This window comes from Rhipicephalus sanguineus, chromosome 2, assembly GCF_013339695.2.
Source record: "Rhipicephalus sanguineus isolate Rsan-2018 chromosome 2, BIME_Rsan_1.4, whole genome shotgun sequence".
In the NCBI taxonomy this organism is placed as follows: Eukaryota; Metazoa; Arthropoda; class Arachnida; order Ixodida; family Ixodidae; genus Rhipicephalus; species Rhipicephalus sanguineus.
In genome coordinates this window covers 123,282,288-123,295,891 of record NC_051177.1, presented here as the reverse complement: position 1 = coordinate 123,295,891, position 13,604 = coordinate 123,282,288, and the positions used below count along the sequence as shown (strand labels likewise).

The 13,604-nt window shown below is 48.5% G+C and overlaps 1 protein-coding gene and 1 long non-coding RNA gene across 5 annotated transcripts in view; one reads left to right on the top strand and one right to left on the bottom strand.

Annotated features, from left to right (window-relative positions):
- Positions 1-13,604, bottom strand: part of LOC125757216 (uncharacterized) — a 78,997-nt gene that overhangs the window by 20,904 nt on the left and 44,489 nt on the right. The gene's annotated exons all lie outside the window — the stretch shown is intronic.
- Positions 10,478-13,604, top strand: part of LOC119383616 (regulating synaptic membrane exocytosis protein 2) — a 242,646-nt gene continuing 239,519 nt past the window's right edge. For 3 of the 4 annotated variants that reach the window (XM_037651873.2, XM_049412593.1, XM_049412592.1), the window contains exon 1: positions 10,478-11,206. In XM_037651873.2, coding sequence (XP_037507801.1) covers positions 11,046-11,206 — 161 coding nt within the window. In that variant the 5' untranslated portion in view covers positions 10,478-11,045. The remainder of the gene's footprint in view (positions 11,207-13,604) is intronic. The other variant, XM_037651874.2, reaches the window with a different exon arrangement.

Genomic DNA, 13,604 nt, shown 5'->3' with positions numbered 1-13,604 from the left:
CACTCGCGAACAAGTTGGTACGCCACTGGTGTGTACCATCGCTGCAGGAACCAGAATAACAATTTAATAAATCTCATATTTATATTTCACATAAAATATCTAGCCAAAACAATGATTTCAGGTGAATTAGTGATATAACTAGAAGAATTTGCGCAAGAGAGTGCCGGACTTTAGCAATATTATAGGGGCCTAATGTTTACTGTAGGGTTGCATGTGGTGGCTTATAATTTCAAAACACATGGTAAAGCCATTTCTCAATGTGGCAGTAAACAGAGAATGATATTGCACCATCCCCGCTCTCCGGAAAGAAAACACCATTGATCTCTCTCTCTGCCTCTGTCTGTCTCTCTCTCTCTCTCTGTATATATATATATATATATATATATATATATATATATATATATATATATATATATATATATATAATATATAGAGAGAGAGAGAGAGAGAGAGAGATAGGAAAAAAGAAAGAGAAAACTGAAAAGAATCAAAGAAGGCCGCACAGCTCTGCCCTTCCTTTCAGGCTTGGCACCCCTACTGCGAAGCTGCCTAAATTTTTCGAAGTTGCGGCCTTCCCTCGAGCGTTGCTTTCTGGCGGCATGAGCATGGCGTTTTTCATCTTCCCTAACGTTCGTGAGCACCTGGAACGGCCCCACGAAAGCCGCGTCCCGCGACCATCGAAATGCGAGTTTAGCATTAAAGTTTCGAGACGTTTAAATTTTCCTGATGTGTACAATCCTCGGTGTCGGCTTTACATCTTGTCCTCGAGCGGGTTTTCATTCCACTACTATAAATTTAGACGAAGTCTTCATAGAAAGCGTTCTCCTTTTATGTTTTATGCAGAGCAGTTTAAGGGAACGTCCTGTCTTCGTCTGTAATGTCTCGGGCTGGCGTCACGCAGGTCCCGCGTTTGATACACACAAGCTGAGCAGGATGCACGTTTGGAACGCCAGTGTGCGCTTTCCCGTGAACGCCAGCGTCGCAGAAGGGCTAATTCGTGTGTCCGAGCTACACTATAGTCCGAGCCAAGGAGGTTTAAAAAAACCCGCATTTCCCCGAAGGGGAGTATGAGTAAGTGCGAAGCACGGGGTGATGCTATGAGGGGGCGCGCGCGACTAAACTGCAGAGCCGAGCGAAGGAGACGGCAGCGAGAGAGCACGCGCCAGCCGACCCACGGAGGTCTGGCCGTTTTTAAGTGCAAAGCACTTTTACTGATGATGATGATCTGTCTTCCGAACTCGTTCCAAAGAACACGCAACGCGTTCCACTTGTTGGCGGCGTTGCGCACGCCCGAGATGGGGCTCAGGTTGTTGTCGAACCACAGTCGATCGCACACCGCGCAGCTATATCCGAAGCTGCGGTCCAGGAAGTCTCGCTTGAAGCGCGCGTCCGGCCGACCGAATTCGAGGGCCCGCGCTCGCTCACGCATCGCGCGTCCCCGCGCCAGATCGGCTTCGGGGTGCTCGGCTCGCTTCGCACACTTTCGTTCGGCGTCTCGCCGCCGGCCTTCATCACCACAGGCAATGCGCGGGGCGCGCGCAGCCACGGAGCGGAGGGCGGAGCGCGCGCAGTCACGTGGGGCGTGACGTCGCTGCGCCGTTGCTACAGACGCTCCTCTCCGCTCCTCGCGCCGTTGCTATGGGACGGCGGATTCAGGGTCGCTTATAAAGTGCATTCGCACTTAAAAAATTGTTCCGAGCCAGCTAAGCTACAGCGAAACGCCAGCGTCGGGAGTTGGACGCAGATCTACGGAACAGAGAAGCGGATGTGAAACGCCGGCGCCGGGAGTTAGACTCGCCGCGCTCGGAGCAGCAAACAGTAGAAAGAAGACCATCTAACGGAAAATAGATAATAGATGCTATTAGCTGAGCGTCGCTTACGTTAAGCCTTGTGAAGATGTAGCGTCCCGAGAAAGTGCAGGGAACTGTATAGATTTTGCGCTTTTGACGAGCGTGTCTTGCCGAGACGCGGTCAGCTTGGCTGCAAAACGACGGCGAAACCAATCTCCTTGGGCGAAACCAAGTGGGCGCACCCTCACGCTCCGCTCAGGTGACTTCATAAGCGGAGCGACAGATGCGTTCTACGTTCCGCTGCTCGCGCGATCGTTCCGCGCCCGCGAACCACAGTTCCTTCTACGCGTTTGTCTGTAAGTCGCGTCACGCGCGCTGCAGTTCCTTATGAGCGTTTGTGTGTAAATTGCTATAGACCAGAACACAGAGAATTCCATGCGCATCGCCATATTTGCTTCGCGCGTCGCGCCATCTATCGCACACGCGACGAAAAACATGCGCGGGCTGCCACGCCAGCAGACGCTACACAGAGCAAACGTGTAACTCCCGAAACTCAGCCCGTCGGAGAGCGTGTTTCGCGTCTTTTCCAGCCTGGACATTTTCGCTGATTTTATTGGAACATCAAGAACATCTTGCTCATGCAAGTCCACAATGTATACAGTACCTGCTGAGTGAGCTGCGGAAGCCACCTCGTCAGATACGTACGCTGTTACATTTGTAAAAAAACGTTCTCGCTGTGGTACGCGTGAATCGTAATTGCAGTGCAGCTCGCGAAAGAGTGAAACGATGTTTTGTTGCGCCATATTACAAGTTGTGCACAAAGTTTTGTGGAATGTGATCATTTCAGCATGCATCGCGTAATAATTAGAGTACGCTTTACGGGTAGTTTCGCGGAACGTAATTTTTGTTTCACGAGCGCTCTTACAATAATGCGTCTTGCTCACAAAAGCGTGCTATCAGAGAGTATAACCTGCAGTATCATTCAGCGATCCCATTTGGAAGCTACCTGCGCGATTTTATTCTTGTAACGATGATGCTTTACAAGCGAAACTGTGCTACTCTTAGTTAAGCCGGTTAGCTACGCCTGCGACGTAAAGGACACTGGCGCGAGTACTGTTTACTTACGTGCCAATATATGTATTATGTGCAGCTGGATGCCTCGTGTCCAAATAAATTTGGGGACATCAAACGCTGCAATGAAAGCACGAAATTCTGACCAGCTGTTGAGGAGCACCGTGCCATTTATTACCTTTTGAAGACGAAATCTCGAAAGCGTGGATGCCATCAAATCACTAAAGCTTAATACTACGTTGAAAGTGGCAAAGCATGCTGATTGCTTGGGCTTGAAAGCACTACCTTGCACGAGACTTTCGTCAAAGGAAACGCTCAAAGGTATGAAGTGCACCCCCACACAAAGCTCGCGCCTGCCTTCAACCCAGCTGCGTGTCACGCAAATCAGGTTCGCAAAATGAATTAGGTGGGCATCACGCTGCAGAATACACGCAATTAGTGTACTTACTCGCGCATTTTCACTCGGCTCCTAGTTTTTTTGCTTGAATCACAGTTATCCACTCGCGGCGAAGCTGAAAACACCACACCGGCACTATTTCCGTGGCGCGTCGTAATCGTCGCAGACAACGCTAATATCCTCTTGTTGCGCTGCTTGTTTTGGCATCCAAAGACAACGCAGTAGTGCCCAGACGAGCTCTTACACGCTGAAGCGGCGTGAACGGGTACTTTTTCGCACTTTAAAGCCTCAGAACTGCAGCTTGCCCTGTTTACTTGGTGAAGCCCGCGCGCGCCTCGGCAGCCCGGTCAGCCCAGCGTCTGGGTGCGAGAGTATCCGCTCGGCTCGCCAGCAGCCTGGGTGCGAGACAGGCGTGCTCTGGTGTATACGCAAGTCTGACCGGAGCGTATCGTAGACGCTCAGCTAAAAGTGCCTAATCACAAAACAAATGTCATTCGCAAGGAAAGAACAAAAAAGGATGGAAAATATCACATAGTCACAAAAAAATAACAGAAAAAAGCAGATAAACATAAGATAAACACAAGGAAAACACAGGCTAATCACTGCCCAACAGTTCAACTTTCAGTTGGACTAGTTGCAACTGGCTTAGACTTTTTTAGGCACAGCGTGCACAATGCATTCATGTGATTCAGATTATATTAACGTTTTGCAAGACTGGGTGTTTAAGCCCAGAGAACAGTGGAGGCCGTCAGCACGATCCGGTAGTACGGGAGTACTTCATCGTTATCTATTTCAGAAACCGGCTCAAGAATGGCTGGCTACCAGTGCGACCCGAATGCCCGACCAGCGCGTGTATATTTTAGTCAATATACCAGCGTTATCACGACGTGCTGATGTCTCAACAGGCTTTACCTGAGTGGCTAGCCAGGGACGAACTCCTGGCCGCACTCGAGGAACTTTATGATGTCTAAGTCACGCCATACAGTAACTGAAGGCCACTAAATTGTGTTCTGCTGGCGTGTCTTCTATTCTTATGAAATTTGTGAAGACACACCTTCGGAGCGTTGGGGCCTGGGTTTGCAAAGTATAAACTTTCCTGATGCGTGTAATCCTCCATGTCGGCTTTACATCTTGTCCTAGAGAAGGCTTTTAAATATGTAAGCACTTCTTTGTCGACTCAACCGGAAAACCTTCCGTCCGTCCGTCCCCCTGTCACGTACTGCTATGATCGCTATAAGCTATATAAAGAAAGGAATGTAAAAAGAAAACAAATTTTCTTGGCGTTTATGTGTCTAGTGGGGTCTGAAGAGCCGCTCATGGAACATCGGACACAGTACACACTGTAGTGCAACGCACACATGGGCATATATTAACACCTTTTACACAACCACCGAGCTGGCCAGCCGAATCTTACAAATAACTACAGTAACACAGCAGTTTAACCTCACAAGCATCATTTCAAGGCATCATGATGAGACGACTCAAGAAATAATCGAAGCATAGAACATACAAAATAAAAAATAGTCTTCTATCAGCTGTCCCTCAATTGCGCTACAGGATAAAGAAATATTGTACCTGAATGGATAACTTGCTTTTGCTTTTTTTTGTTCTTTTTGCGTTGTGTGTAGCCACGTGTGTGTCTATATATGCTCTGTGCTATTGAATAAACTTTAGTTGCGAGTCGGCGCTTGCGTCCGTGTGATGATTTGTCTTTTCGTCTGCCTTGTTACACCGTTCTAAATACATACAGCAACACAACAAGTAACGCACTGGAGCACAAATATAACACACACAAACAACATAACACACAGAATGTACCACGAATGCGGCGTCGCCGACGTTCGACTCACTGCGGGAGTCCGCGAGGACGAGCCGCGGTATCGTTCCCACGGACCTCCTACGAGGGATGACCGTCAGCGAGCAGGATCCAAGACCAGAGAGAGAGAGAGAGAGCACCGCTCCTCATGACTCCGCGTCACATTGCCCCAGGCGGCGCCACTGGCGTAACCACGAGAGCACAGCGCCAACTCTCGCTCGGCGGTGAGTACGCTAACTACGACGCGCGGACGCCATGAGGAGAAAACCTTACAGGGGGTACGAGCACACCCACAATTTGAACTCAGGCTTTGAACCTCATTATATGCACCCAATAAGTACCATTTCATAAGGTCATTCGTTGTTCCACTACACTGCAGCAACACTCCTTGTTCGACGACTTTTCATCACGTCCTCTCTCCGTAATCTCGTGAATTTCTGTCTTGCTTAACTTTACGTAATGTTGATCGCGTATTAGCACCAAATATATAGCTGTTGAACAAAGCAAATATGACATAAAACCGTTACGCTCTCGTGTTTATCATCTTTCTTCCACCTTCCACACAAATAAAATACCGGGCTCTAGCTATTCATTTGGAAGGTGGTGCTGCGTAAACTTTATGTGAGTATAAACAGTTCCAGCCTTTTTAAAAACGCCCACTAGAAGATGTTGATCCATCGATTGATGGACGAAGAACTTTCATCAATAACGATTCACCAATTAATGGCTGAGGTTGCGAAGAATTAATCCTAATTCGATTAAACAAAAATAACGAACCGTCCCTAGAGCTCTTTTGCGCTGTTTGCAGAGCAATAAACGATACGAGACCAAATATGCACCCCCTCTTCCTTCTTCCTGGTATACTTAAAAAAACTTGGAGGGCGCTTGAGCTTCGCCTTCAAGAGCAGAACGCGATAGCGTAATCGGGCCCCGTGCGCATTGCCTTCAACCACGCCGCAATGTAAGGAACGTTTGCGCGCATACCATTGGCCGTTTCAGACTGTCCTAGAGTGCCTACTGCAAGTACAGTTGCGAAATGTTCACTACGACATAATCCTTGCGTTTGAAAATTGTCAAAGTACCCACTACATGTCCGTAAGATGCTACGCGCAGCCACGGAGCTGCGCACGTTGTAAAGGATGGGCAGCTTTAAACTGCGCACTCGTTGAGGCAATTCACATGTTTTGATGCTTGGTGCGATTCTACGATTTTGCCACGCAATATCACATGCGTTAAGGAGACTCCTTCCACTACATAAAATTCTTATAGCGTTTTTTTTTTTTTGGTGTTGAATAGCTTTCAAGCATTGGCGTGGCTCCGTTGAACACCTGCTTGCCACGTAGAAGGCCTGGGTTGGATTCTCACTTAAGCCGAATATTTTTTTTATTATTTATTTTTTGCATACTATATCTCGAAGTCTCGCTCGCGGACAACGCCGATTTTTCGCTGACAGCCAACGACGCCGACACCAACGCCGACACCGGAATTTCTGCGAAACGAGCTCTTTAACGCGATAGCGATAAAAAGGCCATGCCCTCACACCCTTCCACTGGTACTGCTACCTGAAGCGTCATCACGTACGAGCTCTTGGAATTCGCTGTTGTTATTTTCGCGGGATTCCCCGAGTCGTTACTGGTGCTGGCTGCTTGTGCGCTGCAAGCGCGAGCGCACGCCTTAGAAGCGAAAGGGACATTTCGGTGACGTCATTTTGTTCTTCTGTTGGAGAGAGTGGTTTGTCCCAGAAGAAGGGTGTGGTCAGCTTTTTGTTTGGATTCTCAGCTGGTTAATATCCTGGGGGCGTAGTTCGCTTTTCGGGTGCATCACGTGGTCAATACATCGACGTGTGCCATCTTCCAAGGCCCGTGCCCCAGTGCCCGAGCAAGGTAATGGGTCTGCGAACGAAATATGTGAATTTAAAAGCAATTATAAGCAGAAGAAATTACACGGTTGGACTTATCTTAGCGGTCATTCCCGCGCATTGTTGTTGAGCAACGTTGACTTAATGTCATCGATGGCGAACTTAACGGTTGTTTCAGAGTTCGCTCTTGTCCATTCATACATTTGACGCTAAAAGTTCAAGTTCAATGCAGTGAAACACACTCTTATGTTTTCGTGTATTGTAAATTTGTAATGCATAATAATCTTTGCGGTTTTACATGCAAAAAGTACGAGATGATGATAAGAGCCGCCGTAGTGGAGGGCTCCGGAAATTTCGACCACCTGATGTTCTTTAACATACTCTGATATCGAACAGCACACGGGCCTCTAGCATTTCGCCTCCATCAAAATGCGACCGCCACGGCCGGAATCGAACCCGCGTCTTTCGGGTCATTGGCCAAGCACCGGACACTCACTGCGCCACCGTGGCGGACAATTCTGTGTAATATAAGTGGTGGTGGCTGAAGTACATGACAAAACCATAGATTCCGTCCTTCGGTGCACTATAAGTTTTCGACACTGGCAATATTGTCTCTTTGAATTCTTCCACCGAGGTGTTCAGTGTATAGTAGCGCTCCTGATGACTCGCGGCTGACCCTTTTAATACGAGGGCATTATATGCCCCATGAAGCGAAAAATCTGCTGTCACTGGGGCAATAACTTTTCAGCTTTCATTAAGGACGTATCTCTTTGTCTCCCGTTAAGCGACCGCGGGTGGTCAAAATTAGTCGGAAGGGTTAGAGTTAACACGGAGGCCCCCTTTCCATTTTCCCGTCATTACAGTTTCCGTCACAGTTCGCGTGTTGCCTTGAGACATTCAGTCACGTGATTTGATACCCTCTTAATTATAATGTACTTTGTGGAATGACACTTAAAAGGCAATGACTATACTTCATCTGCCCACTTTGTGTAACAGAGCATGAAAATGTCCGATAATTTCTGACCGAATGATACTGCCATATTTGCTCGTGTACAACCAGCACTGGCTGATAATGGTCCAGCACAGGCTTGTGTTGGCTATCCGTTAAATTATGGGCAATACCGCCTTCATTCAATGCTATTCCAATCACTTAGTCGGGTACCAAAAGAAAAAATAGTACTTCACCCCATTCATAAGCAGTAATGCAAAACAGCCAATAGCCGCGAAATTCCTTTTCTGCTCAGTTAAAAAAAAATCGTGCTGTTGTCTCCCGTATTTAAGATATCCTTCGGGCAAAGATTGACAAGCCAAGCTTAGTGTATGAAACTAACGAACTGTTTTATACAGATAACAGATAAGGGGAAAAGAAAGAAGAATGTTTATTATCCTACCTACAAGTAAACATTAAGTAAAAAAGATAGATCACTTAGATGAGTGAGCTGTTCCACGTGCCATTCGACGCGTTAAGTGGCCTCTTATAGAGACATCAACCCGGTCAGAAGAATACACACACGCTCGACGCCTTTTTTTCGGGCCTTCGCGGCGCCCTCGTATAGAAAGCACGTCCCTGCGGAGATATAGGCCTCTCTAATGTGCCCCACTCGCGAGAGGGAACGAAGCTATTGTCACGGTGACAAGATGACGGTAAAAGAAAGAATAGAAACGAAAAGAAAGAGAGAAAAAAGGAAGGAAACAAAGGAAGGCAGAGGGAAAAAAAGAAGAGAAAATAAACAAAAAAGAAGAGAAGAAGGACTCTTGGGAAAATGTCCAGCGCTGTGGTCTGGCTTGGGAGAAGATGATTATTGCTCTTTAAGGACCCATACCGCCAAGATGGCTTCCGGCTTCTGTGTCTCCCTCCTCCCTCCACTCCTCACCCTCTCCCATCACCGCCCTCCCTTGATCAGTAGCACGTTTTCTCTCGCGTCTTTTTTTTTCCTCTTTTCCTTTCCTATCTGTAGTTTTCTTTTTTTTTTCTCACTCTTCAAAAATTTCGGTTTTCTCGTCACGTTTGGTAATGAATACACTGGCCTTTTTATACCTTGTTGTTGCGATTTGGCGACGTACCGAATCTGAACTCCTGACTCCAGGCGGGAGACGCAGGAGAGAGAGAATTTTCAATTCTCTCTCTTCTGCACACACACACACACACACACACACACACACACACACACACACAGACACACACACACACACACACACACACACACACACACACACACACACACACACACACACACACACACACACACACACACACACACACACACACACACACACACACACACACACACACACACACACACGCGCGCACACACCCACTCCAATCATTGGTGATTATTCTTATGAACGAGGCACGATGCTGTGTTATAACAGAACTTACAAGAGTAACGACTCCGTTCGTGAACTCTGCGGCTACGACAGCTTTATGAACGTGCGCGCAGCACTCAGAATTAATAGTATTCCAATTATAGATACACAGTTGAGAACTTCACAGGCAGATATTAAGAAGAACTCTACTTATATTCTACACAGTCGCTAGTTTCTTTTAGACGCGAAGTCAAACATTTTAAAACACAGAAGTGACCACTGTACATAAGTTGGAACTGACAACAGTAATTCTGAAGTGACGAGTTCAGGAGCAGAAGTCAGGGAGTTGCTTGCAAACTCAACTACAGATGTTGCAATGAAAAGTCAATGTCTATACCTCTTACGTAGTGTGATCCTTATATACGAACATACCACTAGATTTCGGGAAAGGGCCATAATTTTTTACTAGTCCCATCCAGCGAACATCGATTGCATGCACACGTGTGCCCCACGACGCATTCGCGGCTATCGAGAAATGCTCCCATGGATATAGCTGTATCGCTCCTTGCTAGTGTGTTTCTTCATTGAATTAAATGATGTCATGCATTGTAACACGTTCTGCCTAGTGGAAACGGTAAATGCACGTATTTCTGAACTCCGTATCAAACGCATGGCCCTTGGTTTCCAGAAGTTGGCTTCTCCGCACCATGAGCAACTTCGTGGTGAAGTGCCCTTTCGGTGGCACATTAGCTTTCAATGGTCCGTTGTCATCCGGCCGCAGCGTTTGCCCTTCATGGTGCGCTCAAACTTTACTGCATTCCCGTACCCCGTTAGCATTTTCACATATTGCTGTTCAAGCACATCAACCGGATAAAATGTGGAGCGGTGATTGCCTCGGGATGCATTTCTGGGGTTTCGCAAGTGGTCATGCGAGGCGTCTCACTTACACGCAAAAACATAGGGAAAACGGCAGGTGGCCAACTGCTGCTTCGTCTCTCGTGACTCGAGAAACGTGCGTCGCGTCGTCTGCGCGCGCGGCTGGAGCCGCGGCTGCGGCTTCCATTGAAGACGCTCGGTCACGGCTGTGCCGGAAGCAGCAGCGACGGCGGAAGTGACGCGCGCGGGCGAGCGTGACGGCCCGGAAGTGTGGCGCGTCGATTGGCCGCGGCGTCGGCGCGTTGACGTCAGGAGAAGCCCACCGCCTGCGCCGCTGCCGTCCCCTCGGCAGCCCGAGCAGCGCAGGCACACAGCAGCCGCGGGTGCCGAATCACCGCGTTTGGTTGTGTTCTTTTTGGTGGCGCGAAGTGAGCGCGGTACCTTTTGTACAGTGCGGACGTGGGGACCACGCGTCGTCGTCTTCGTCGTCTTGTGTGCGTGGAAAGGAAAAGAGGGGGGCCCCCTGCTTGTCCCGAGTGCGCTGTGTTCCATGCTTGATCGACGGGGCCTGGTTTTGGTTCCCGCATGTGGGGTGAGCAGTGCGGTGAGCGCGTCGTCGTCTCGGGCGGCCAAGAAGGCCTAAGCGGGCTCTCTTTGCGGCCAGCGGCGTGAGAAAAGAAGCGAGCGCGCTCACGCGCGCGAGCCGCGCGCGAGCCGTGCCGCCGCCGCTTTCCGCGGCCCGCGATGATGTGTGGTCGGCTGCGCCGGCGGGCGGCAGTGGCTCGCGAGGCCGGCCCCGCCGTAGCTGCCCAATGAAGCGTCGCGGTGGTGGGCGGCGTGCGTCCGACGGCAGCCAGCGTGTTCTCGTTCCCGCTGTTCGGAGGACCCAAGGGGCCCCTCGGCTCCGTGCTGCCGCCGGCGGCTCGTGGCATGACGTCGGCGGCGCCGAAAGCGGCGGGGCCCCCCATGAGCGGCGCGGGGCCTCCGCCCATGCCGGACCTGAGCCACCTGACCGAGGAAGAGCGCCGAATCATCGAGTCCGTCATGGCTCGACAGAAGGAAGAGGAAGACCGAGAGAAGGAGATCCTCAAGTGAGTAGTACAGCGCCGTTGCAACCCCCCGCGATAGCGCGCTCTCCGCTGCTTTCCGGAGTCGCTAGGCCTCGCGGTGGCCGCCGCTCGCGCTGTTTCGTCCCTCGCTTGCATCGTAAGAGCGCCGTAACTACGGTGCAGCTCTCCCATTGCAGTTCTATAGAGGATCGCAGCCACGAGCGAGCGAAATCCCACGTCAGCCGCTTTGAATGGGACTGGTGTGCCTTTCGTGTTGTCGCTTCGGGGAGAAACGAAACACCGGTGCGACACCTACACAACTCCGGAAAGCTCGCCCGCAGCTACGGGGGTTGGTCTCTGCTTGCGCGCTTATACACGAAAAGAGCATCATAGGCGCCAACCGTTATAACCGATCTTCGCAAATTTGTTCTCACAGTGCCGTTTTACTCTTTTGCTTACGTCTGTACTCCGACAGTCTATAGATGATTTTTTCTGCTCGCGCAAAGAAGCGGCGCCCGCCACTAAACCTCCCCCTTTTCGGCTCAGGAAGTAGCTAAGCCTAACGGAGGCGGAGAGCGCGCTTCCAAATCTCGTGCGGGCTGCGAATTTCGACTCGTTCGTGGTTGCGGCTTTGTTTCATTTATTTTCCTCTCATTTTTTAGCAGAAAACGGAACGTTTGAGTCTATAGTTTCCACGACTCCTCGAATACTCAATACTTCCCGAGCACGTAGTACCATCGTTTCCTGCATGCAAAGGAACCAGCGCGATAAAATTTGGTTCGGAGGTGTCGACGACCCTTTCAATGCGTGATCGCTTATCTTTATTTTGTTTGTTTCTCCTTATTCATCTTGACGATCAATTAAAAGCGGCAACAAACAATGATACGTTGCTTGGTTTAGAGTACAAATGACAGCGACCTCAGTTTAGAGCATTCTGCTTGGAGCATCCTAGCTGAGCGTCCCTTGATCGCAGTACATTAAAGTCTTGTGGCTCGATGCCTGTCAGAAACTGATTTCAAGACTCCATTTTTGCTTATTTTGTATCGCGTGATGAGACACGTTATTACGTAAATAGAGCCGTCGCCCGCGCGTATAGTTTCAGTCATGCTGCGTGCGTGAAATCACGGCGTGAGCGAGGATCGGTGGAGTTCTGACTTCATGCAGGAACGCAACTTCTAAGTTAAGACCGTAACAGGGATGTAATGGCGTTCTTAGGAAACGAAACCTGGCTGCGCGGCCAATATCACACGCGAATTTATAGCGCGCTTTTCGAGGCCACTGCGTTTTTGTTGTCACGACGTTAGAGCGACGTTTGAACGTTGTCTGTCGGCCATGACGAAATGGGAGTTATGTCCTTTTAAGTGCATCAATAAGAAAAAAAGTAATATAAAAATACAACTGCGCTTTTTCGCGCCTCCGTGACACCAGATATTAAAAAGAGACAGGAAAAGGGAATTGGTAGTCCGCTGCCAATGTTATGTGAAAGTGCGATTGACTGCACGAAGAGCAATTGCGGCGTGTACTTTCTTTCTTCTTCTCTTTCTTTCTTTCTTTCTTTCTTTCTTTCTTTCTTTCTTTCTTTCTTTCTTTCTTTCTTTCTTTCTTTCTTTCTTTCTTTCTTTCTTTCTTTCTTTCTTTCTTTCTTTCTTTCTTTCTTTCTTTCTTTCTTTCTTTCTTTCTCTTTCTTTCTTTCTTTCTTTCTCTTCGTCTCTCAACCATGTTGTTTTAAAGAGCCGGCTTTCTAGCGAGCAGAGAAAACGTTACGGAGAGACTGCGACAAACACTCGGATGACAATGGAGGTAATTCGACGCTTAATGATGACATGGCACACGCGTGGTTTAGCGAGTGCGTTGATGTTTTTGACCCGTGAGACGCGCATAGACGTACGTTGCACACTGATATTTTGGATTTCTCAACGAGTCCTTGTACGTACCTATGCAAACGTATTGTAAGGCGTTTTACATGACTTGACAACGACTGAAAAAAACAAATACTGAGGACATCGCATGTGTACCATTGTACACTGCTACGCATGCCAGCATTTGCCAGCCAAAAATGGCGGTGAAACTATCCTGAAAAGCCTCGCTCTAAAAATACTGTCTAAAGGTATCAGCGCATCTAGAATACCAGTTCATTCATTCATTCATTCATTCATTCATTCATTCATTCATTCATTCATTCATTCATTCATTTAATACCTCACAGGGTCCCTCTATTAACAATTGAGTGATAGCAGGGGGAGGGGGAGCTTAATACAACTTAGGTAAATGAAATTAAAATTAAAATGCGCATATAAAAGAAGCGAATTAAAATGTTGCTTACATGAACGAGAAGAAATTCCAGACATAACTTTAAGATGCAAAAACATGCCTAAATCAGTCAGTGCCGGGCAAACCGAAGAGGAAGAAGATAACCTAAAAAAATTAACCGCCATATCCA